Source organism: Quercus lobata, chromosome 10 (genome assembly GCF_001633185.2).
Source record: "Quercus lobata isolate SW786 chromosome 10, ValleyOak3.0 Primary Assembly, whole genome shotgun sequence".
Lineage (NCBI taxonomy): Eukaryota > Viridiplantae > Streptophyta > Magnoliopsida > Fagales > Fagaceae > Quercus > Quercus lobata.
The window spans coordinates 2926510-2953577 of record NC_044913.1 but is presented as its reverse complement, the minus strand read 5'-3'; the positions used below and the strand labels follow the sequence as shown (position 1 = coordinate 2953577).

General features: G+C 37.1%; 2 protein-coding genes across 2 annotated transcripts; one reads left to right on the top strand and one right to left on the bottom strand.

Moving 5' to 3' along the window:
- The first annotated feature begins 6205 nt into the window (after window positions 1–6205).
- LOC115963537 (troponin T, cardiac muscle-like) lies at window positions 6206–7500 on the top strand. The gene is made up of 2 exons (XM_031082573.1): window positions 6206–6772; window positions 7108–7500. The coding sequence occupies exons 1-2, from the start codon at window positions 6206–6208 to the stop codon at window positions 7498–7500; spliced, it is 960 nt and encodes a 319-aa protein (XP_030938433.1).
- Window positions 7501–15564: 8064 nt separating this feature from the next.
- LOC115965998 (ATP synthase delta chain, chloroplastic) lies at window positions 15565–16593 on the bottom strand. Its single transcript, XM_031085332.1, has one exon. The coding sequence runs from the start codon at window positions 16457–16459 to the stop codon at window positions 15707–15709; it is 753 nt and encodes a 250-aa protein (XP_030941192.1). The 5' UTR covers window positions 16460–16593; the 3' UTR covers window positions 15565–15706.
- Window positions 16594–27068: the final 10475 nt, after the last annotated feature.

Below are 27068 nucleotides of genomic sequence, written 5' to 3'. Positions count from 1 at the left end.
ATCTTCAAGTGAACATAAAAAATATCAATTTCTTATTCACTCCATACTATTTTTCCAACAATATCTCTGTATGAGGAGAATAGGAACTTTAATTTCCCTGGCTTAAGAGTGGGCTCAACCAAATGGGTTTTTAGTGCTTTCATATTCACGGTTCATTCAACAATTGGTACAAGAAAGAATCAAAGAAATGGCTAAAGAGCAAGTTGATCTAACTTTTTTTTGCCTCACACTTTTTTCTTTTCTAATTCCACATAACAACACATGCATTTATCATTATCTTCTTGCTGTCTGTCCTTTTCTCTCATCAACTTTCCTCTCTCAAATCCAACGTGAGTTTTCTTAGTTTATCCATGTACCCACATTGTTCATAGAATTCCCATCCAACAAGTAAAAACTAATCCGTGATTGGAAAAAATTGGCCACCAAGAACTATTAATGAGCATGTGAGAACTCTTTTTAAAAAGCAGCATTAGTTGGAGTCGTGAAGCAAATCCTAGATTAGAAGTCTACTCAAAAATCCGTGACTAGTAACTAACCATATTAACTTATATGTACAACTTTGGGTCCTCTACTTGGACCATTTTCACTTGCGTGCACATAATGCATTAGTTTTCCTCTTTTAAGCAAAGACAATTTTCTTAGCCTGCAAGTACATCTTTGGTGCCTCTATCTATCCTTCTATTATCTGTTTTTTAGTTTTTTTCGAAGAAACAAATGGTTAGGGGAGCGATCACTATGCTTTCCCTATCTAAATGTTACTATAGTAGCACCATAACTACTTCCCAACTAGACCTCCGCTCTATATGCAATACATAAATACAAAAGGCACCAACGAGTTGCCAGTGCATAAAGAGAAACTCGAACCCCCGAGTTGCCAATTGGTAATTATCTTATGCACATAACAAGTGGATCATAGGTGCAAAGGTGCAATAGTGCCTGTTATCCTCTTTCTGCGCATAGTGCATCCTTTCACGCTTTCATTGTCTTGGGTAGCTTTCGGAGAAGAGTCCTCCACATCTTTTATTGGTCGGTCTAGTGGTGTGCACTATGAGCTAAAAAAATTAGGTGTAGAAACTAGAAAGCATCCATTTATTTGATTCTCTTAGCAAAAGAGAAAATCAATGGTCCATTCATTTGATTTACTCTTTATGCACTGTGACGTTTTATTTAAAAGGAAAATGAATCTAACATCTTGTCAATTTCGAAAGCACATCATGTCAATTTCGAAAGCACTTTTTCCCTCAACTTGTAAGGTGGGAAGGGACACTTATGTTATGTCTGGATTTTTTTTTTTTTTTCAAAGAAATATTAAAAAAAGAAAAGAAAAGAATGAGATATAATAAAACGAGTAATCATGAGGAGACTGAATAGAATGAAAAATAAGATACCTTATTTGTTGTTTACGAAAGAAAAGAAATATATATTTTCAGCATTATTTGATTATTGAAATAGGTCCCATTTGTAACATCATCTCTAGTATATGTTACAAGCTACAGTTTTTTTTGTTTGTGAATATTTCACATGTTAAGAGCACCCACAGTAGATATGGGATATGTGCCAAATGTTAAATATTTGGCACATATCCCACACCAAACACAAAAAATAGCTCTTAGTAGATGTTACATATGTTACAAGCTACAGTTGTTTTTGTTTGTGCATATTTCACATGTTAAGAGTACCCACAGTAGATGTGGGATATGTGCCAAATGCTAAATATTTGGCACATATCCCATACCAAACACAAAAAATAGCTCCTAGTAGATGTTGCATATATTTGGCACATATAACATTTTGTGTCTGTACCGTTACAAATTTGCAACGGTACGGACAAATGTGGTAAACCAAAATAATATATTTTAATGTGTAGTAAATATTATTTTAATATATTTTAATATGTAGTAAATATTATTTTAATGTATAGAATTGAATTATAAAATATCTGATAAATGAGATGTTGTAAAATAATGTGATAAAATAATAAAGTAGGCATTTGATGTAGCAAAATAGCATAATTTTTACACCAGCTGCTACGGATGCTCTAAAAGGGAATATAACCAACCAGCTTACATCTTGTTTGGTAAAAATAGCCAAATACCACGTTTTGATAAAATTTGTGGCAAACTAGCATTGTTTCAAAAATATTTAGCAATTTTTCACTTTTTTAGTACTCGAGTTTCACAAAATCGAGTTCTAAATAGTACTCAAGTTCAGTAAACTCGAGTTCGTAGGTGAGTTGCCAGCGTGGCACTGTTGACCTAAAATTTGTATAATTAAAAAAGTAATATGGTACTCGACATTACGGAAATCGAGTACTTCTTTATAGTACTTGAGCTTAACAAAGTCGAGTACCTTTTTTTTTTTTTTTTTTTTTTTTTTTTTTTTCTACTTTTTGTTTCATACAAAACTTTTACTTATTTCATCATTAACTGCTTGTGATCGTTGTGTCTACCAAACTAAATACAGTGTTTGGACTTGAAAAAGTTCATGTGCAAGTAACTGGAGTTGCAATTAGCTAAGCACAGTGTAGTTTGGCAGTAACTATTCACTAAAGGTGCCCATGAGATGATAGGAAGTCAATAAGATGCAAAATGGCCCTTACCCTGAATAACACCTAAACAAAGCATTGGATGACAGAGGTCTCATTGAGTATACTATTGTAAAAGTGCTGCACAAAAAAATGATAAGAGTTGGTAATTTTATCTAATGTTCATAATCAGAAATCATCAAAGACACGTATGGATAGGATCTTTCAGTTCATCACTGTTAGAAGCCATGACATGAAAAATTGTTTGTTGTATACATATGTGTCGGCAAAATTTAATATAGTTTTTTTTAATACGTCATCCATGTGGCTGGCCCGGCCCCACCTTAGTTTGGTGGACAGAACGATCACAAGTAGTTGAAGATGAAATAAGTAAAAGTTTTGTATGAAACAAAAAGTAAAAAAAAAAAAAAAAAAAAACAAGGCACTCAACTTTGAAAAGCTCAAGTACTATAAAGAAGTACTCAATTTCTATAATATTGAGTACCACATTACTTCTTTAATTACTCAAATTTCAGGTCAGCAGTGTGACGTTGGTGACTCACCAAGGAAATCAAGTTCACTGAACTCGAGTAATATTTAAAACTTGATTTTGTGAAATTATAGTACTAAAAAAGTGGTAGACTGCTAAATATTTCTGAAACAGTGCCAATTTGCCACAAATTTTGCCAAAATGTGGTATTTGGCTATTTTCACCCATCTTGTTTAGTATACTAAGTCTATTAATAATTATGTAATTTAGATAGAGGAAAATTTGGATTTTTTAGGTCTACTTTGGCTCAAGATGTATTGAACTAATGTTCTTCTTCTTAATAAAGTTTCAGTCTTTTCACAAAAAAAAAAGGTATATGTTCTTTTGAGTTTTGAAGGAAAATCTTAGAAGATAATGAAATGAAATGGACACTCTCTAATAGTTATTCTATTCCTAACTTTTTCTTTTTTTATTTATTTATATATAATCAGTTATTCTATTCCTAACTACTAAAACTCGCATATAAGAGCATAGATAGATTATGCTTTCAGGATCTTTCCTATTATGATTTCCCCTCTTCCAAATGGAGTGTTAAACCATATTCTATCTTTGAAAAGATTGGACAACATCACTAACTCTTGAGAGATGCAGCCCACGTAAGGGAAGAATGTCATAACACAAAGGCTATTTGCCACTTTGTAAGGCAGTCCATAGACTCCATACACCTTTCCCTTTTCCCTTTTAAGTAATGAAAACTTTTTTTTCACAACAATATGGTGGCAATGTTTAATATGAACAACGAACATAACACCCTTTTTTTTTTTTTGGGTGGATTAGTGCTTGGTATAAATAGGTTCATGCCAATAAATGGACCAATTCAGTATTGTTTAACCTGCAATTAATTAAAAATGATCTGATTCATTTATGTAAATATTTTTTTAAAAACATAAATTTGAATTCTAAACATAAATTTGAGTAATTAAAAGAATTTCTAATTGTTATTGTAAGGACCAGATTTGAGTACCTAGCCCAATAGATGGATGGATTTAGGCCCAAAAAGCCCAAAATAATAAATTTGTAGAGGGTGGGTTGGAAAACTGGGCTTTAATGAACCAGACAACAAATAAAGTAGGTTTGACAACAAGAAAATAAAGATAGATGAGTTTAAACTAAAGAAAATCGTTCTCGGTTTAGTCCGAGGAGATCGGTTCTTATATTTTTATACTCCAATGTGGTTATAAGTGCAACTTTTGATTGTTACAGTGTTTTTCTCTTAATTTTCCGACCCCCATTACATTAGGAGTCTCTTACATTATATATCTCCCTCTCAATGATCTTGGCCCTCCACTTGTCGATCGTCCAAGCCACTACTTGAGTGCTTGTCCCATCGGACACCCTCACAAGCCCTCTATGAGTTGGGGCGACTAAGGTTGTAATGTTCAGGGGTCTTCTCCACATAAATGCAGTTAGAGAGTAAGCTGCAGAGCATTCAATGCAGTGGTAGCAGCTTTTTCCTAGATATTTCCCAGCTCTCATACTATCCCATACGTTCACAGTTCATATTCCTATCAATAGAACTTCCTGGAAAGTCACTCTGGATAATAGAACTCCCCTTCTGGCCCCTTCTTTGTTTAGCCGAGGAGATACTCCTCCTCAGCCTTCCACTCCCAGCTTTTACAACTATAGCTTGCTCGTGAAGTTTTTAGTCTTACTCCTCCCTCACTGTTGATTTATTCTCAGACCATTATGCCTCCTCGGACAAGGCCTAAAGCCCAATATATATTTGGACCCTTGTCCCCATAATAGCCCCTCAAAACTCTGGTTTTCGCTTCTTATCCGAGGAGAAAAGTGGGGTTTTGATATTTAGAAAATAAATCCCACATGTTCCTTTGATTTCTACACGTGAGAGTGCCGTTTTGCGTGTCCCATAACTACTCCTAACGCTTCAGAGCCCATAATGTCTCATTAAATGCTCCAGGTGACACATTGTTCCCTGTATCCTACAGTGAGATGTAGATCCTACAACTGGCATTTCTCCTTAAAATTTGAGCGGGAAAACTCCCACTCAAATCCACCTTCTATATAAGGCACCCGAGGGAATCACTTTTTCCTCATTTTACAAAATCTTCAAACTCTCAAGAATTCTCAAATTTCAAGCTTTCAAGAACTTCCCACTCTCCCAACTTTCAAGAAGTTCCTGCGGTGTCACTTGTTCTTTTTCCCATAAGTTTTCATTTTTTTAGGTTCTTTTCTCCTTGGCCAGTCTCCTCAACCCTCTATTTTTCGTTTCTTTTCCTTAAAGACTTTTTTCTTTCCCTTTTAGCCTGCCTAGATGGGTAGATTTAAGCACCTTGTAAGACACTCCCGCTAGTATGGAGGATTTCAGGACTAAGTACCACATTCCACAAGAGGTAGCCCTGCAATATTGTGCTCCAAACCAGATAGTCACAGATAGGGAGGAAGAGGAGGTTGTTATTCCTATGATCGCTTTCATAGAAGGAAGAATGACACTTCCCATGGGTAGGGTGACCCGAGACTACCCAATCAACCAAGGGTTATGTCTACACCGATGTGCTTCTAACCTATTTAGGGTCTTAGGTAGCATAGATGCTCTTAATGAGCATATGGGCTTGGAACTCACATAGCACGACGTCGTTCACATGTACGAATGTCATTCACTTGCTGACACGAGATATTACCTCAAGTCCCGGTCCACTGTTATTAGGCTCGTATCTTGTCTTCCCAAGTCCAATAAGGGCATGAAGGATAACTACTTAATCGAATTTGGGGCATGGCACAATGATCTTCACTACCTAACTCGGGAGGGAGAGCCAAGTAGGGACCCTAGGTTTAGGTCCCTTTTACTCTGAAGCATGGGCAACAGACTTGCGGCTTCACTAATCCTTCATTCTTTTGCATTCCGTTCACTTCTGATGGTGATTTCATTATACTGACCATAGTTTTGGTCCTCAGATGTTTTTGTAGACAAAAGGCACGTTGCTCCTAGACTTTGCTTGGTTAACGTCGTGGTTCTCAACAAGGTGTTGAGGTTCGAGATATTCGTGAGTAAAGACAGGCAACTGTGAGCCGTCCACTTGATACTTGACTTCGAGCCTTTATCCAATCTGTTCCAAGACGTGGGCCAAGCAACAAGAGTCAGTGATCCCAGACTAGCCCGAATAAACGTTTCGATGCCCGGCTTCTTAGCCCGAAAAGACTTGCTGCCCGTTGAGCTACCTTTCCATCGCTCTCCTCACGAGGTAGCAATCCCGAGGGAAGAAACAGCCTCCTCACGCTTGTCCTTGGAGGCTGAGATTAACCAATTTCGCCTCGAAGAAGAAGGAGAGAGGCAAGAAAGGCCTATGGAGCTTTCGGACTCTGAAGGTGAACTCGACAGATCCTTCGCGTCTCACTCTCCCAAACTTATCATTACCCGGGTGGATAGTAGCTCCGATGAGGAGGAAGACATGGCTTTAAAGCCTAGGAAATGCCTAAAAGACATCCTCACTAGGAGGAATAAGGGGTCATCGTCTAAGGAGGCCCCGAAGATTCAGCTTCCCCCCAATCTTCCCCCTCCCCCTCTTCCTTCCCCACTCGGCCTACACCCCAATCCAAACTTACAAAGGAAGAAGAGGAAAGAGAAGGACGTCGAGGAAGGGGAGATTCCTCAACCGAACGACCCGAAACAGCAAAAAGTCACCAAAGATAGAGCGCGGGAGTCCTCGATGGAGAGTAGGGAGGCTAAACACCCGGCCAATGTACTCCATCCAACTTAGAACCCCAAGTTGGAATTGGATGGGGCGGCATTGCCTTGGAACTCCTCAATCAGGGAATTCCAGAGAGGCCATGCTTATCATGTGGCCGAGACTTTGGAGCACCCCCTTTTACTGCCTAAGGACATGGAGGCCCTGAAGAAAGTAAGGTAGCTTGAGCTTTTCCTGTCCCTGAAGAGGGATCTGGCCATGGTAAGCCCCGAGGCTCACTTGTTTCCTTTCCTGCTCTTTTTGTTTTGTTTTTAACATACTCCATTATTGCTTAGTTACAGGCTATCCAGGAAGTTTTTGTGGCCAAGGAATGGGTCAATGACTCCTAGAACGAAGCCAGAGTAGAGGCTAACCTTCGCGCCAAGGCCAATAAGGCCTTGGGTGCAGCTGAACAAAAGAACAAGGAGCTCGCCAGCAAGCTGGTTGCTGAGGAAAGGGTGCGTCTGAGTGCCCAGGTGGGCTTGAAGAATGCCGAGGACCAGCGTAAGAAGCTTCATCTCACTGAGATAGAGCTAGCCACCCAAAGACAGCTGGTCATGGATTTTAAAGCCAAGTTGCAAAAAGCTAAGGATGCAGCCCAGGTGGCCAGGGAAGTTTCCGAGGCCGCGGAGGCGACATCCTACGAATGTGGGGTGCAGAAAACGAAGATAAGGTTGATGGACGAGTTGGCGGAAGTGTGCAGGGATTACTGCAAGGAGGTATGGGCTGAAGCGCTCAACTGAGTAGGGGTCTTTGCTACCTCCGAGTGGAGGAGCGCTGAGAACATATTTTATCCAAAGAACATCCAAGAGGTTCCAACGATGCTCTCTTCTCCCACTGCTCTTCCTTTCCCTCCCCCTGAAAAGCTCTCCACAATCTAAGCCCCTTCCCTTAATACTGAAGTCTCAACAGGGGCAGGCAAGACCAATGACCAAGACCAGGGGACCAAGGCAGCCAAAGGTAAGGAGGCTATCAAGAGGGGTCCTCAGCCCGAGGATAAGGGCAAGGGTAAGGAGGTCCAACCACCGACCAAGGCCAAGCACTTCGAGGATGCTCTCACGATTAGGGATGTGGTCTCCAAGACTAAAGATACTGAGTCCAAATCCAAAGCTAGTGATGCCAAATCTAAGTCAGCTGATCCTAAGGAGGACCCTTCCCAAGCAAAGCGTAGTTATAGGATCTTCTTACTTCTCTTTTTTGTACCTTTTTTTTTGTGGTAGTTCACCACTGATTATAATGTACCTTCCTTTTGATCAATGAAAATACTTCACTTTTTATTTCACCTCTGTTTATAACCTTTAATCTCTTATTGATGTAGTTATTATGTTGCCTTCTGATAAGACTTAGGGTTAATGATTGTGCTTGCTAGTTCAGATGAATTAAACACAAATAAGTAGTAAAGGAAATGATCATAAATTTGTACTGAGAACGAGACCCCTAACAGGGAAGGCTGAATCTTATGGAGATGGATAAAACAATTAGTAGAAAAAGATCTAAGGGAACAAACGTAGTCCTGGTTTTGCCCAATACTAATGTGAATAATCAAGAATATTAGTCTACTTAAAGCAGGAGGTCCGAGAGACCAAGCATAATAAAGATTCTGTTTAACATTTAGTGGAATGAATTGAAATATTAATTTATCCAAAGTATGTGGTCCGAGAGACCAGGTATGACAAAAGTTCTGTTTAATACTTAGTAAAAAGAACTGAAGTGTTAATTTATCCAAAGTATGTGGTCCGAGAGACCACGCATGATTGAGGTTCTGTTTAACACTTAGTGAAAAGAATTGAAGTATTAATTTACCCAAAGTATGTAATCCGAGAGACCAAGCATGACTAAGGTTCTATTTAATACTTAGTAAAAAGAACTCAAGTATTAATTTACCCAAAGTATGTGAACCAAGAGACCAGGCATGACTGAGGTTATGTTTAACACTTAATGGAATGAATTGAAGTATTAATTTACCAAAAATATGTGATCCAAGAAACCAGGCATAACTAAGATTCTGTTTAATACTTAGTAAGAAGAACTAAAGTGTTAATTTACTCAAAGTATGTGGTCCGAGAGACCAGGCATGACTAAAGTTCTGTTTAACACTTAGTGGAATGAATTGAAGTATTAATTTACTCAAAGTATGTGGTCCGAAAGACCAGACCTGACTAAAGTTCTGTTTAATACTTAGTAAAAAGAACTGCAGTGTTAATTTACCTAAAGTATGTGGTCCGAGAGACCAAGCATGACTAAAATTCTGTTTAATACTTAGAAAAATGAACTCGAATATCAATTTATCCAAGGTATGTGATTTGAGGAGTCAGACATGACCAATGTTCTGTTTGACACTCGGACAAGTAGAGAGATATGTAACACACAATGTAATAAACCAAAATATGGTAAAGGAAGCTTTCATTAATAGTAATACCTTCTCAGGTTGCTTAAATTCCACGCGCGTGGTACAACGTTTTCATCTAGATCCTCAAGGTAATATGCATCTATCTCAACCACTGAAGTGATACGATATGACCCTTCCCAGTTAAGCCCTAACTTTCCCAGACTGGTTCTTTGCAGTACCTAAAACCTTTCTTAACACCAAGTCCCCAGGCACCAATGGTCTTAGCTTCACGTTGGCATCATACCTTTGCTTGAACTTATGTTGATAATAGGCCAATTGGACCATGGCATTTTCTCTTCGCTCTTCAATTAGGTCTAGGCTCTTTCCTAACAACTCATCATTGTTGCTCGAAGTGAAAGAACTCGTTCTCAGTGTTGAAAATTCAGTCTCTAGGGGAATAACAGTCTCAGCTCCATAAGTCATTGAAAACGGTGTCTCTCCTATTGATCTGCGAGGTGTGGTCCAATATGTCAAAGGACGTGCGACAATTCATCCACCCATTTCCCCTTCGCTTCATTCAACCTTTTCTTGAGTCCACCCACTATGACTTTATTAACAGCATCGGCCTATCCATTCCCTTGTGGGTAAGCCGGGGTGGAATACCTATTCATAATTCCTGTGTAAGGGCTCTGTGAGACAAGGATTTACCCCCTGTGTTTCTTCCACAAATTCCTTCATGTAACTCCTCCAGAAGTAGCTCTGATGCCTCAAGGTGTATACACAACAAGTATGGCCCAGAGAAAGAGCGTTTGTATAGTTTTTGGTTCTCGGACAGCCAGAACCGAGGAGCCTTTCTCCATATCTTGTCAACTTCTGATTTCTCCTTAGGAAAAATATCTTCCTTAAGGAATAGCGCTATAGGGTCCATCCAACTAGGCCCCACTCTAATTTGATGGATGTGGACCATCTCTCTCTTCACTTCAGTAGGCTTGCACAAATCTTTAACAAGAATAACTCGAGACAGGCTTTGTGCCGAAAAGGTTGCTAGTGTGGCCAGAGAATTGGCATGGCTGTTTCCACTTCTAGGAATGTACTATAAATTGAAAGATTCAAATCCTAACTGCAAATTCCTAACCTGGCTTAAGTACTCTTGCATTCTCACGTCCTTGGCCTCCAACTCTCCCTGAACTTGGCCCACAACAAGCCTTGAATCTATGAATATCTCCACTACTTTTCCACCAATTTTTCAAACCATAGTTATTTCTACCAACAAGGCTTCATACTCAGCTCCGTTGTTTGTGGACGAGAAGTCTAATCTCAAGGATTTTTCAATTATGATCTTCTTCGAGAGATATCAACACTAGCCTCACTCCAGATCCTATGTGATTTGCTACACCATCAACGTACACCCTCTAGGACAAAATCTCTTGCACGGAGACTAACCCTACCAGTTTTCCATCCATGTCCTGCTTCTCCACTCTCTCTTCTACTAGGGATTCAGCAAACTCGACCACCAAATCAGTAAGGACCTAACCCTTAATAGAGGTGCAAGGCATGTACTTGATATCAAAAGCCCCGAGGATCGTACCCCACTTGACAATCCTCCTCGTATAATCAGCACTTTGGAGTAGAGATCTGAGACGGAGTTGGGTTAGGACAACAACTATGTGTGATTGGAAATAATGGGGGAGTTTACATGTAGCATGCACCACTGCCAAAATAGCCTTCTCCAGTGGTAGGTAACGGACCTCGGTCGCATATAATGACTTGCTCACATAGTATACTAGCCTTTGCACACCACTATCAACTCGTACCAGCACCGAGGCCACTGCAATGTAAGCAAACAAAATCTCGTCCACCTCAGGTCTAGACATGATTGGTGGCAGAGAAAGGTACTCCTTCAACTGCTGGAAAGCCAGGACACACTCCTCAGTCCATTCAAATCCCTTCCATTTATTCAACAACTGAAAGAAATGTCTACACCTATCTATTGATCGAGAGATGAATCGGCTTAAGGCAGCAGTCATTCCTATCAGCTTCTGGACTTCTTTGGGATTCCGAGGTGGTTATAGACTGTTAATTGCCTTAATCTGTTTAGGATTAACTTCAATTCTACGGTGAGTTACCATATAGCCCAAGAACTTTCCTGAACTAACACCAAAAGAACACTTAGAAGCATTAAAGGGCAGCTTGTGCCTTCTCAAGATCTTGAAGATATTCCCGAGGTCGTTAACATGCTCGAGTTCTAACTTGCTCTTGACCACCATGTCGTCTATATAAATCTCAATATTTTTTCCTAGTTATGGCTTGAACATCCTGGTCATCATCCTTTAGTAGGTAGCCCCTGTATTCTTTAAACCAAAAAGCATCACTTTGTAGTGGTAATTTCTAGTGAGGGTGACAAAAGCTGTCTTCTCTTGATCGCTCAAAACTAGTGGTATTTGGTGGTACCCCTGGAAGGCATCCAAGAAACTCATTCGAGAATGGCCTACAGTTGTGTTCACTAGCTGATCAATCCGAGGCATGGGGAAAGGGTCTTTTGAACAGGCCTTATTCAGGTCCGTGAAATCCATGCATACTTGCCATTTTTCACTTTTCTTTTTCACCACTATGATATTGGCCAACCACTCAGGGTAAAAAACCTCCTTAATAGCCCTAGCTTGCTTGAGCTTTATCACCCCGTCTTTGGCGGCATCAGAATGGTCCTTAGATAAGAGTCGAGGTGGTTGCTTTTTAGGGGTGACAGATGGATTGACATTCAAATGATGGCAGATGAAGCTCGGGTCCACCCTCGGAGCTTCGTAAGCACTCCACGCGAACACATCAATGTTCCTACTAAGAAATTCTATTAGCTCTTCCTTCTCCTGAGGAGGCAGTTGAGCTATAACCTAAAAAAACTTCTCTGGATCATCACCTACAACAATTTTCTCCAAATCCTCACATTTCACCTCAGGCTGATGCAAAATTGCGGCCACCAGGCACTGCCTAGTCATGGATTGACTCTTAACAAACTCTTCGATCTAGTCCCCAGACAAATATTTCACCTTTAAATGCAAAGTCGATGAGACGACCCCCAGGGCACGAAACCAGGGTCTTGCCACGATGGTCATATAGGGAGAATAGGCATCCACTACAATGAAGTTCACCTCCACTACCTTTGAACCTACTTATACGAGTAGTCTAATCTGACCCTTTGAAATGACAACTTTTCCATCAAAGCTTACCAAAGGTGAATCATATACTGTCAAATCCTCGAACTTCAGGTTCAGCCTTTTTTATAAATCAGGGTACATAATCTTTACACCCCTGCCCTAGTCTATCATCACTCTCTTCACATCATACCCTTCTTTCTTGAGCGTGACCACTAAAGCATCATCATGTGGCTGTATGGTTCCTACCTTATCCTCATTCGAAAAGCTGAACACCAGTTGAACCTCCACTCTAGCCCTCTTTAGCGCATGATTAAAGTCCTCGGCAAGTGGCTGAGCTACATACATCACCCTGGACAGTTGCGAACCAGTTCTCCAGGAGTAGCAAAGATGACGTTAATTGTACCCAAAGGGGGCCTTGAAGAAGCGTTTCCCTAAGCCCTCGACCCTGTTTGGTCTCCTTGCCCACTTGGCCGATGCAAATATTGTTGCAACCTTCCATCCCTGACCAATTGCTCCAGATGGTTCCACAAAGTTCTATAGTCCTCGGTGGTGTATCCTTGTTCCTGGTGGTATTGGCAATGAAAACTTTGGTTGCGCCTTTGGGGGTCTCCTCCCATCTTGTTTGGCCATTTGAAGTATGGCTAAGCCCTCGACCCTATTTGGTCTCCTTGCCCACTTAGCCGATGCAAATATTGTTGCAACCTTCCATCCCTGACCAATTGCTCTAGATGGTTCCATAAAGTTCTATAGTCCTCAGTGGTGTGTCATTGTTCCTGGTGGTATTGGCAATGAAGACTTTGGTTGCGCCTCTGGAGGTCTCCTCCCATCTTGTTTGACCATTTGAAGTATGGCTTATTCTTGATTTTTTCCAAGACTTGAAGCACTGGCTTTCGGAACACTGTGTTAAACACTTGAGGAGCCATAGACCTAGATTGCCCAGCAAACGGGGTCTGTTATTGTTATAGCAGTCTGACCTGAAATCTCTCCTCTCCTAGGGGATAACCTTTCTCTTCCCCTTGCCTTGCTATTGGTCCTTCTCGACCCGTTTATACTTATCTATCCTATCCATGAGTTGGCGTACACTAGTAGCAGGTTTCCCAGTCAAAGACTTCCTCAAGCCACACTCGACAGGTAAGCCGACCTTAAAAGTCCTGATGGCCACGTCGTTATAGTCACCATCTATCTCATTGAACATCTCCCAGTATCTGTCCAAATACCTTTTCAAGGTCTCCCCTTCTTTCATAGACAGAGACAATAAGGAATCTAAGGGCCGAGGAAGGCCTGCTACATGTAATAAAGTGAGATCCAAATGCTCGAGTAAGTTCCTTAAAGGAACCAATGGAGCCTGCTCCTAAGCCATCAAACCACCTTATGGCCACGGGCCCTAAAATGGAGCAGAACTCCTTGCACATCAAGGCCTTATTTTTGGAGTGCACAGCCATTTTCTGGTTAAAGTGGCTCACATGCTCCACCGGGTCTATTCGACCATTGTATATGGTGAACGTGGACTAAGTGAATCGCCGAGGAAGTCTCCCTCCCTCGATTCTGCATGTGAATGGTGATTTGGAGATTTTGGTTGAGTGCTCTACTCATCGCGTCATTTCCCAAACCTTTGGAAGACGAATTTTTGTTTCTGCGCTTATGATGGACGTCCTCATCATACGAGAAAGACTCACTAGGAGGAGAACCTGATCTGTGTCTGTAACTACGATCCTCTTCATCGTCAATAGAAGAGTTAGAAATGGACGGAGTTCTCTTTCGCCGTTTGTGGCGCAATTTTCTCTTCAAATGATCAATTTCTAGTTGCAAGGCCCTAGTATCCTCCTCGTGAGAAAGGTGGCTCCCATTTCGGGATTGGCTCCTGCTAATGTGAGTGGTATGCACATTAACCTCTCGATCTCTTCTTCGCTCAAGGTTGACGAAATGGTCTTCACGCTGGGACCCCATAGATTATACCTGGTTCGGACCTAAACCTGCCATAGTTGGACGTTAGACTCACTACAACCCAAGTTCTTTCCATAGACAGCACCAATTGTAAGGACCAAATTTGAGTACCTAGCTCAATAGATGGATGGACTTAGGCCAAAAAAGCCCAAAACAATGAATTTGTAGATGATGGGTTGGAAAACTGGGTTTTAATGAATTAAACAACAAATAAAGTAGGTTTGACGACAAGAAAATGAAGAAATACGAGTTTAAACTAAAGAAAATCGTCCTTGTTCAGTATGAGGAGATCGGTTTTTATATTTTTATACTCCAATGTGGTTACAAGTGCAGCTCTTGATTGCTACAATGTTTTTCTCTTGATTTTTCGATCCCTATTACATCAGGGGTCTCTTACATTATATATCACCCTCTCAATGATCTTGGCCCTCCACTTGTCTGCTGTCCAAGCCACTACTTGAGTACTTGTCCCATCGGACATCTACACAGATCCTCTACAAGTTGAGGCGACTAAGGCAACATTGTTCAGGAGTCTTCTCCACATAAATGCGGCCAGATAATTAGCTAAAAAGTATTCAATGCGGTGGTAGCAGCTTTTTCCTAGATATTTCTTAGCTCCCATACTGTCCCGTACGTTCACAATGCATATCCCTATCAACAAAACTTCCTGGAAAGTCACTCTAGATAATGAAACTCCCCTTCTGGCTCCTCCTTTGTTTAGCCGAGGAGATACTCCTCCTCGGTCTTCCTCTCCCAGCTTTTACAACCATAGCTTGCTCATGAAGTTTTTGGTCTTACTCCTCCCTCATTGTTGATTTATTCTCGGATTATTATGCCTTCTCGGACAAATCCCAATGCCCAATATGTATTCGGACTCGCGTCCCCCGGTTATATTGATAAATTTATCTTTAAAACTCTTAAGTCTGTAACACTTTTACACAAAACATAGGAATAAACAAAAAAAAAAAGCTTTTTTTCATTTTATTTTTCTTAGATTGTGTGTTAAACGAGTTGAAATTAATTGTGTTGTCTACCCATTCAATAAACAAGTTGTGTTAAAAGGAGAATAATTTTGACACAATTTTAAAATTGGTTATTTTAGGATTGAGATATGTATTTGAAATTTTGAACACCCTTACCTTAACACACGACAGGAACATGATTCGCTAAGACAAATTGCCTCCTCTAGTATCAAGTTGTGACCGAATCAACATCAATTTCACCTTACTACGCCACTAAAATCATCATAATTTTTAGTATACACATCAATTACAACATCATAATAAGAAACATATGTCATTATACTTATTGCTTTCTTTTTGTTTTTTCTCTCCTACTAATTGTACGTATTTTCCAAGTATAATCTAAAAGTTAACAATAAGTTCAACAATCAACCAAATAACAAATTTTTTTCCCCAAAATTTAAAAAGTAGCACAAAATATTCCGAAGCCTTTACACTTCATACAATAATAACTACCCAAAAAAAAGAAAAAAAAAACACAGAAAAATTCGAGCTTGAAAACTCATACACCAAGTTTGATATCACCGAGATCGAGCTGCGCAGCAATTTCCTCGAGCTGCTTCTTCACACTCATGTCAATCAACTTAGACCCAGAACTCCCATATCTAATGGTGAACCCAGCCACCAAACTCGGGTCGATCACAGTCTTAATCCTCACATTCTTAGCCCCAGTCAGCTTCTGAACCTGCTTAGCTATCTGGGCCAAGTGCTGCGACTCCAACTTCACCACCGAGCTCACCACAGCGAGCTGCGTGTCGGTGAGGTTGTTGTACACGACCTCGAACTCCGACACTATGTCCTTGATCAAGTCGATTCGGCCCGAGTCGACCAAGATGTTGAGGAAGTTCGCCGTGTGCGGCGAGAGGGCCGACGAGCTCGCGATCTGGTCGATCATTTCGCGCTTCTTCTCGACGTCGATTACTGGGCTGGCGAAGAAGTCGAAGACCTGTTCGTTGGCGAAGATTTTCTCGATCTTCTCCACGTCGGCGCTCGTCGCGTCGAGGGTGTTGTTCGACTTCGCCACGTCGGCTAGCGCCGAAGCGTAGCTGGCGGCTGCCGACGCGGCCATTTTTGCTGATGATGCTCCGCCGTTAGTGGTGGTGCTGGTGGTGGAAGCGACGACGGCGGCTTTGAGTTTGAGGGATGGGAAGGTGGCGGAGAAGGAGAGGTTGTGGATGAGGTTCGATCGAGATGGAATGGACGGTGGGGATTTGGTGGATTGGAGGAAGTTTGGAGTGTGTTGGAGAGAGGCCATTGTTGTTGTTTTTTTGGGAGGGTGATGGGAGAGAAATGGTGGTGTGGCCTTTTTTGGTGGCAATGGGTGGATGGGATTTGTGAAAGAGTTTTACATGATTGACGGTGGAGAGAGAGGATGGGTTTATCTTTTAATTTTTTGGAGCAACCATAGGCCTCTTATCTTGCAAAAAGATAAGAGTTGACACGTGGTTGCATTTTGTGTGAGGGAGATTTCTGATTTAGACATACAAAAAGACTAACTTTATCTGATCACTATATCCATTTATGATTTTGATTTAAACATAACTTTATCTAATTTTAGGATTCTGATGCTTTAAATATTGTAAGCTTACGGATTTTTTTTTAAATCTTAACTATTTTTTGATGATGTAATGGTCTGAATTTTGACATATCAAGTTCTACTAACAATAATCTTAATTATTTTATTTGTAATATTATTTTATTATTTTTAGAGTACTAGTAGTAGAATGCTGATATATTAAAATTTAGACTCTTAAATCATAAAAGAGTGGTTAAGATTTAAGGAAATTTATTGATAGAGTACCTTAGGAAATCTAAAAGATCTGAATTTCTAATTTTATGCTAAAAAAATTTTATATACAAATTTAAAAAAAAAAAAAAAAAAAAAAAAGAGAGAGAGAGAGAAGAGCTCATACACCCCTCGAACTTTTAATTACTGGCCAAAACACCTTCTAAATTTTTTTATTAGCTAATTTACTTTATAAACTATACACATCCGACAAATCAATAGCTCTGTCAATTACATGTGAGATTTAAAAATTAACTCAAAGCTCTTAAAGCTCAAATACTCATCTTCAACCGAAACCCCAAATCTCTAAAACCCAGTCAAGCTCTACCTCCATATTGCTGGAAACACCCCAATAGCCAAATTGGTCCTCTCCAATAAACTCACTTCTTACTCTTCCATCAAAGTCCTATCAGATTAAAGAACAAGGCAATGATGATAATGATGAAGAAGAACAAGAAGGTGAAGATTCTTGGTGGGTTTTGAAAGTTGGGTCCAAGATTAGAGTCAAGGTCAATTGAACACTTTTTGTGACCAGCGTTGTGTTGATTTCGTGGCTAATGGTGTTTGGGCAATGAAGTTCTTTATCAACGACAACAAGGACTATAAAGGGTTTGTAGCTAAGTTTCAAGACTATTTGTTTTTTTGTTTGATAACCTTCAAGACTGTTTGTTTGAGAACACGTATAGGTACGAGTAGAATGTAGAATGAGAAGAACAAGGTCGGGGTTTACGGAAAGGACTTCTTGTACGAGTTTGCTAATTTTTAAATCTCATGTGTTTCTCATATGAGTTAGCTGTTAGTTTTTTAACACCAAGGTATTGATTTGGCAGCTTTGCATAGTGTAGGGAGTAAATTGGCTAATAAAAAAATTTAGGGAGTGTTTGGGCCGGTAATTGAAAGTTCAAGAGGTGTATGATCATTTTTTCCAGAGTTAAATAAAATAAGTTGATTATTATTATTATTATTATTATTATTATTTTGAAAGTAGGTAAAAAAAATTGACAGGATCTGCAAAAAGTTAACTTTACAATGACATTTTGAGAAAAAACACTCCAACGGAACCCATAAATTGTACAGTATAGTTGACTTTTTTATCTAAAAAATTTTAGGTGGAACTTACATATATTTGAGTAGGCCTGTTTATGGATATACCGACACTGATAGAACTGGTCTGACCGCACCGCACCACCCCGCCCCGCTCAAGGCTCTGCCGAAGGTTTTCGGCACGGTGGTCGGAGATAGATCTTCAGTATCGTCGTCGAATCAGTGCGGCCATCGGCGTCAAGATGTTCACTCCGACAAAGACCAAACTGACCCAAGCATGTTTTATATATATATATATATATATATATATTTATCATAATATTCTAAGAAGTAAGAATAGGCCCAATGTTCTTATCCATGAAGCATGAACAGGCCTATAACATTCTTATCAAAAAAAAAAAAAAATTTGAACTAAAAAAAAATTAACATGTGTGAGGCTACCTTTCTCAATCAAAAAACGTGTGTCAGGAGGAATAGTCTCATCACTGAGTGGTCTTGTATAGTAACTCTAGTGTCTTGCCACTTGCATTTTTTGAAAAAAAAAATATATATTAAAAAAAATGCCATATGGTCATATGGGTTACAGACTTGCCACTTACATTTTTTGGAAAAAATTTATTAAAAAAAAATGTTGGATGGGTTAGTCATTGTCTTGCCCCTTGTGTTTTTTGAAAAAAATAAATAAAAAAAATAAAAAACGATGTCATATTGTCATTGTTTGAGAAGCTTACTGCTGTCACTGTTGGAGTCACTGTTTGAGAAGCTTACTGATGGAGTCACTGCTATCATTGTGCAAGATATTTTTTTTTCTCTTTTGATCTCAGCCACACACGTCTTTTCTCTTAAGTTGTCCCCTAATTAGCTACTCTCATTTCTCCTCTTTAGACTTCTGCTCCTCTCACCTCTCAGACCCAGAATTCAGTCACTCATCAATCATCAGCCACCTTCATTTTTCTTCCAAACCCTAATCCTGTCAAACAATTAGTAGTGTTTCCTTCTCAATCTCAGATTTTCAGGCTTCTACCAACCATTTTTCTCTTCTGCACTTAGCCACATAATTTCTTTTCCATACCCTAATCCCGACGAACAAACCGTTGTTTTTCCCTAAAAAATTCTCAATCTTAGGCTCCCACCTAAACTTCCACTATTTAAGAACACAAGCTCTCAATCTCACTCTCAAGACTCATCTCTGATTCTTAGTTTCACTCTCTCTCACAAAGAAAGACTTTCCTCTCAAGGTCTCACGAAATTCCTAATACTTAAATCAGTCAGTCTCCTTCTCATCTCCGTTCTCCACCGTGGCTCTGCCACTATGTAGTTCTGTCTTTGGTAACCTGAATCCCTACTTTGTTTTGGTTTTATTTTATGGTCACTAAATGTTTCTTGTTGATTCTTTTTTTTTTTTTTGGGTTATTTTTTAGTAATTTCAGTAGTAATTTAAGAGATTCAGCTTCAGCCTAGTAAAGGAATAAATCTCAAAGGTTTACATAGTTCCTTGGTATTTTCTCATACTATTTATATTTGTTCTGAGTTCACTATTTTTGATTTTTTTTTCTTTTACTGTTTGATTTTGTTTTAAGGGTTATTTTTTATTTTGTTTTCAGTTCACCATGTTGTCTTTCAAATTGCTACTTTTTAAAAGCCCAAAAGCACAAACCTTAGAATAATAATTTTTAAAAGCCCAACCTATATAACTGAACAAACTGCACCGAGCCGCTAAGATTTAACTGCACCTTGTGTAGACCGGTTTTTACCTTTTAAAAGTGAGGTGCGGTCAAGCATAGGGTGAAACCGCACCCTATCGTTGTGGTGCAAAAAACCTCTCCAAAACCAACCACACCGAACCATGTACACCCCTATATTTGAGAAATAAGCTAACGGACCTTAAAAAAATAAAAATAAAGCTTTTGGAATCGAGACTTATGTGGGACCCATAAACAATGCATAAATTAATCTAAAAGTTAGTTTGAAAATTGAGTGGGAAACTCACACTAAATCTAATCACACCACTTATTGCAAAATTATTTTCACGATTTATTGAGATGTCTAATTTAGGGATGGTCATGAGACAGGGGCAACGTGGGATCATGACTGCCCTATCCCCACCTTGTCTCCTTTTCAAGATGGGGAAAACTTGTGCGAGGCGATAGTGAGGCAGGTGGGATTCAAGATGAATTGAAAATATTTTACTAATATGAATAAGATTGCTCTGACATTGATGAAATAAAAATGAAATATGATAGGAAAGGGTGATCTTGAGAGTATTAAGATTTAAGAAAGAAGTAGACACAAATATTTTTGAAGATAGTGCTAGAGAATATATATATATATATATATATATATAATCAAGGTAAGTATAGAAATTATTATATTAAATGTATAAATAAGTTAAAATATATTACATAATATATGTATAAAACTATATATACATTCAGGGGGCAAGTAAAACTTATCCTGATCCCGTCACCTCTTTGTGATGAGAAAAATCTGTGCATGACGAAGTGGGGCAGGGGTGGGGTTGTTTTTGCCATTCCTAGTCTGGTTGTTAGTGATGAAAAGTAAAAGTGGTACCATTGATGAATTATGAGTTAATAAAAAAAATTGTCTACTAATCACAATTTATCACCTCACTAAATAGTAAAGAGTCATGCTAACGAGTGCCCTTAGGACATTGGTTAATAATCTATTTTAAGAAAGTTTTGACAATACTTTTATAGGAAATGAAAAAAGCTGTCAAACCATTAATTACTTTTTTTTTTCTTTTCCCATTAAAACTTTCTTTAAATGGATTGTTAACCAATGTCCTAAGGGCATTCATTAGCATTTTTCAATAGTAAAAGCAAAGTTGTAAAGGACCTTGTGTTACTTACATGTAGTTCAATTGACCCCTTATGATGTTTCCAACCTAAATGTTTAAGATTCAAATCTTTTTTTCCCTATTATTTGGTTTTAAAAGAAAAAAGAGTTACAAACAAAACATAACAAAGCCGTCAAAAAGTTTGTAGCTTTTATAAATTAAATATATATAGTTCAAATATTCCCTATCCCAATTATTGAATTAAAAAAATTATTAAAAAAAATTACAAATATATTACAGTGGGATGGACGAATCTTTGACCCTAAGAATGAATTGTTCTCTTTGGAAATGGCGTTAAGCCTTAGTCCTCAAGGTTTTGCTCAATCCCACATTGGGGAGGAACGCCTCCCACTCATGCCTTATAAACCTTTGGCCTAAGAATAAGTGTATCACTACTACACCTTTTTGTGGGAGGGGCGAATCTCTAATCCCAAGAAGGAATTGTCCTCTTTGAAAATGGCGTTGAGCCTTAGTCCTCAAGGTGGCTTATAAGGCACGAGTGGGAGGTATCTCTCCCTAATGTGGGATTGAGCAAAACCTTGAGGACTAAGGCTCAACACTATTTCCAAAGAGGACAATTCCTTCTTAGGGTTAGAAATTCATCCCTCCCACAATTACATTATTTTTTTTTTCTTGGTAAACTGGCATGGATAAAGAAGACTACAAATTAGATTTTTTTTTTTTTTTTTTTTTTTTGGGTTGATGAAATACTAGAATTAAAGTGCTTAACTTTTTTTTTTTAGCAATTTTTTAAAGAATTTTTCAATCTTTATTTTTAGCAATTGATAATGAATAATTAGGACAAGTGAAAGAGAATTATAAAGGCCAATCCCAAACCTACTCTAATAGGGATATTTTAATTAATGACCTTGGTTATTAGTTGTTTGGTGAATGGTAAAAGGATGATATAATGTATAAATTTAATAATAGGTTCTAGTTAGCTAAACTAGTAAAATATCTGATGGTTGAATAAGAGATTTGAGATTCAATTCTCCCTTATACCAGAAACCGATTGATATCTTGGTCTAATATTAAAGAGCTATCATCAGAAGCAAACGTCATAGGTTGAAACTCTCTAAAAAGAAAAACATATAAATTTAATGGAGTTGAACGAGAAATATAAACTTCATCTCAGAAGCAAACGCCATAGGCCTTAGTCAACTTATTCATTAGTTGTTGGTTAGTACTTAATAGTGCCTTAGAGGTAACCAAATTATATGACATATCAATGCTGATGGGATAACGTTGAACTAGTCAATTTGAAGATATAAAAATCACACCCCTAGAGTTTCTTTCAAATTAGGTTATCTTTATTAATCCCACAAACATAATGACATGTGTTAGTACTAACAATCCAAGGTGAAGGTACCCAATCCAACTCGACATGGGCTACATTAAATTAAAATTGTATTTATTGCTTGACAATAATATAGAAAAAATTATAAATGATTAGTTAAATATTTTATTTAAAAACGACTATACATAGAACAATAACTAAAAGATTCTTCACAACCAGCTGGATGATTTGAATTCCGAGCATAATGGAAGCTAGCCTACCATGGTACTCTACGTCCTAATCCTCCTTCCCTAGCTAGCTCGATTTGCTGTCGCCCATGCTTTAGAGTATTTAGAAGTTAGTTATGGGAGCCTCTCTTGATGACTTTTGTAGGCAATTCTTATGATGAGACGTTGCTTTAGTTGATTTTTGTTGGAGAAGCCGCCTTTGTAATGATCTTTTGCTAAGCTCATGTTGTATAGTTTCTTTCTTTGAATAAATTTTTCTACTTATCTTCACAGCTCACACACACACAAAAAAAAAAAACAAAAAACAAAACAAAACAAAACAAAACAAAACAAACAAAAAAAAAAGTCATGAAAATAGTTAATAGTCACCATCCTTAGGCTTACATATTGTTCAATTTAGATTGGTCTCAAATTCAACTTACCACACAAGCTTTTTTTGGGTTTTCCCTTGAAATCATTTTCTAGCTTCAATTATGTATTATTAAGTGTCAAGATCATATCAACTATATTTATATCAGTTAAATTCCTTAATGATAGTGTTTGTTGGAAGTCGATATCATAATGTCCCCTAAAATAATAACAACGTTAATCTTATTCTAAGCAAAACCACAAAACAAAAATGCTACACGACATGTGTACCTAGGTAACCATAAATAATATAGATCGATGTGTCACATAGCTCAATCTCTTTCTATCATAAACACTTCCGTGTATCTCTACGCATGCTTCAAGTTGATCGATCAGACTTGTCAAGATGAACTTTGTGACTTGTGCGATACTCGTGATACTGGATTTTTTGAAAATCAAGTTGAGTTCAATGGTTATGACTTGTGAACAGGGACATGAAAATCAAGTCGAGTTCAATCTTTCACAAATCACGGAAAGTGGAATTTAAATCCGAGTTCTTCTCATTAGAAAGAACAAAACAAAAAAAAAAAAAAATCGAACCTTTACTACATAGTACATACTATATAAAACAATCTAATTTCATTTCCTTTTTTCTTGGCAGTTTCAAAGACTAAACAAAGCATAAGATCTTTGAAAAAGAAATAGCCACTAAAAAGCAATTAGTTCAAACTGACTGTCATGGATTTTGCACCCCATAATTTTTGTTAAAAAATCTTTATCCAAATATGCAATATACATAAAAATACAAAATAGATGACACTATTCACAAAAAATATTTTGTAAAAAGTTTTATAATTTGCTATAGTGCTTATTGTAAATATTCATAAACATGGTAGCATTACGTAACTTAGTTTTGTGTATTTTGTTCCTCCTTTATTTTTCTCTCGTATCATTCTCTATCCGCTCTCACATTCTCACTCCTCTCTATTTTTTTTTTTTTTATATTAAAATATGATGTATTGTAAAATGAAAAATAAGATGTAGGGTGTATTATTTAAGTTGTCGTTGTAATATAGAAAACGTAGATTTTTGGTAATACAAAATAAATGAATTTGACATAAATGAACAGGAATTCTCTTAGCTTATTAGTTAAAAAGTGAGACAAAAATTAACTTTAAGTATATAAGTTAAATTACTTTTTCAAGAAAAAAACAGATATTAGTTTATTTATTTATTTTTAAAGGTGAGATATAAAGTTATATGAAAAAAACTAGTAAAAATACGAGATGCAACATGTTACTCCTCATACCATCTACTCATGCTTTTTGTTTTTTTGTTTTTTAATAGGAAGAGTAACTAAGAATTTTATTCAAATGGAGAAATAGAGATTATATTATAGAGAATGAAGAGCTTTTTCTTTAAAAAAAATTCTCTTCAATCCAATCAGAAAAATAATCAATACCTAAAACATATTTTGCTCACTAATGGACAAGTCTTTTGCCTTACCTGCATACATATATGTGAACTCGATTCTACAAAAATCATGACACTGTTCTTGCTTTGACAATTCATTTTAAACACTTTGTATAGTTTGTGTTTGTAAAGTTTAATGTGAAGGGATTGTAATACATCCATGTTCATATCACTGGGTGCGCTATGAGTCATAACTCAAAGCCACAAAAGCTCAATTATTATACCTATATCTACAACGAATTTGACTAAAATTGCAGTTTACATCAAAAGATTAGCCCATATTCATATATATTTTTTTAAAATGCAACATGATTTGACTGCATGCTATCACATTCATCTCTCGCATCATTTGGGGGTCATACACAATAAACTTCTAAATTCATCCACACTCAGAGTCTCGATGACATCAATGATCGATAGACACTCTATTTTTGCTTCCACTTTTTTGATCTATATCCCATGTACACAAAATTTTCAAATCATTAGCTCACCACTTTGGGCAAATTTGTATGTTTTATTAGGACATAAAAGATACGAAGAATCCTCTCATTTTTTTAGTTTCCCCTTCAATAAAAGTATGCTTATTCCCCCAAGAAAAAAACAATTTTATATGCACCACGTTTTTGAAAAATTCATTTACGTATAATTCACAAATACAATAAGTTCATTTATATAATATAAACATAAAAGCATAAGAAAAATATAGTATAAATTATATATAAAAATATATATATTTTTCAATCTGCTTCAAGAGTCGCCCATAGAAACACAAATCTGGTCATTCATATAATCATTTCCTCCATAAATAATGTGTAAACAATGGCCATTATATCATTAGATGCATGTTGAATAATCTTTTTTTACGTAATTCTTTGCGTGTTACTTAGTGCTATCAATTTCCATCTGACGCCGAAAGAAACACCCACAAATTAATCAAACCTTTTGACCTAAACTTGCCACTACAACATTGGTGGCATACATTTATATCATATAAAATCAGTATGTGATAATATTAAAATTATTATCAGATGTGAGCAAAGAAAACATTGTCACTATCAATGGTCTACAAGGGACAGACATTCTGGTATTATTTATTATTTTCGAGCCAATAAATTTGGGATTAACCATGATCACAAGCAAAGGTTGAATCTTCACCAATATATATATATATATATATATATATATATTATTCTCATTTATGAGGCATAGTTTCTTGTCTAAATCAGCCATTAGCAATCAGCCATTAGCCCCATGAATTATTTGCATGATTAATTAATTGCTGGATTTTTTATGTACTGATTACGAAATGTGAGTTCCTAATTCATTCTTATCAAAGCTATATATAAATAGTGGGTTCTAATTTGCTCAACTGGTATTATTTATTATTTTCGAGCCAATAAATTTGGGATTAACCATGATCACAAGCGAAGGTTGAATCTTCACCCAAATTCATTTATGAGGCATAGCTTCCTGTCTAAATCAGCCATTAGCCCCATGAATGATTTGCACGATTAATTAATTACTAGATTTTTTATGTACTGATTACGAAATGTGAGTTCCTAATTCATTCTTATCAAAGTTATATCTGGATAATGGGTTCCAATTAGTTCAACTGGTAAATTTTCTAATAGTTGAATAAGAGATCTGAAGTTCAATCTCTACCTACACCAAAAACCGATTAGTGTCTTAACTTGATGATAAAGAATTATTATCAAAAGTAGACTCCATACGTTGAAACTTTTTAAAAAAGAAGAAGTTATATTTGGATAATCTTTGGTGGATTGACATCCATCACTTACTTGGACTCTTGGAAAAGCAAATCAACTAGTATGCTAATCAGCTAATGAACTGGGTAAGAAGATTGCAACAATTATGAAACCAAAACATATATGTGTATCGATGAATACAAGAAAAATAGTTGTTTGTAATATCAGGCTGTCGTTATGGAATTAAGTAGTCATTAATTACTTTTATCGTAACAGATGGAAACAACATGCAAAATGATTGTTGATAAAACCATAAATGATCACCAAGTCAACAGTAGCGTTAATTATAATTTCTTTTAATGAGGGTCCAACGACTACAAATAGGAAGGCTATATTTGATAGTTTCCTTGAACAGAGAAGTGTATACAATCTATAATACTTTTAATTCATATTAACCATCGAAGGTTTTTGACCAGTATCACCCTAGTGATAGTAATTTGTATGCTTTTTATTCTTTTCAGATCACATTTAATTTTCTATCGAACCTGGTTAAGAAGTTAAACTTACGAACTTTGACATCATCAGATATGATAAAATACTAGTAATAAAGAAGTTTTTTTTTTTTTTTTTTTTTTTATGGGAGTAATAAAGAAGATTGTAACATTCATGAAATTTATGATAAATGTCTTATTTTCTTTAAATAACTGGTTTAATTTATGGATTGTTTATATCCAAGATTATGCAATACAAAATTAAACGAAGCTTCTGCCATATAATAAGAACTTATTAAGAGAAAAGTAAACAGAAGAAAAAGTTAAAGAATAAATGGCAAGGGAAATCTAATTCCACTTCTATTATGATGACTATCCGTACACCTTTTTTTCTATCACAGATGTGATAGTGATTCCGTAAACAAGAAATGCTTCTATATATTGTTAACAGGTGGCTTGGGAGTAGGGACGGGTTAACATGCACACTGACATGACTTGTATATGAAATTATTAACATTTCCTATACGGAAAATCCTATCTTGATTATCAAAAATAAAATAAAAAAGCTTTATCTTGTAGTGAATTTTTTTCCTATAATATGGATTTTAAGGCTCTTAAAAAGCTTGATTAATTCA

Excerpts from the sequence above, each read along its gene's own strand:
- LOC115963537 (XM_031082573.1), top strand. The coding sequence starts at position 6,206 with ATGCCCGGCTTCTTAGCCCGAAAAGACTTGCTGCCCGTTGAGCTACCT. Across the intron at positions 6,773-7,107 it reads AGGCTAAACACCCGGCCAAT|AACGAAGCCAGAGTAGAGGC; the intron begins GTACTCCATCCA and ends AATGACTCCTAG.
- LOC115965998 (XM_031085332.1), bottom strand. The coding sequence starts at position 16,459 with ATGGCCTCTCTCCAACACACTCCAAACTTCCTCCAATCCACCAAATCC.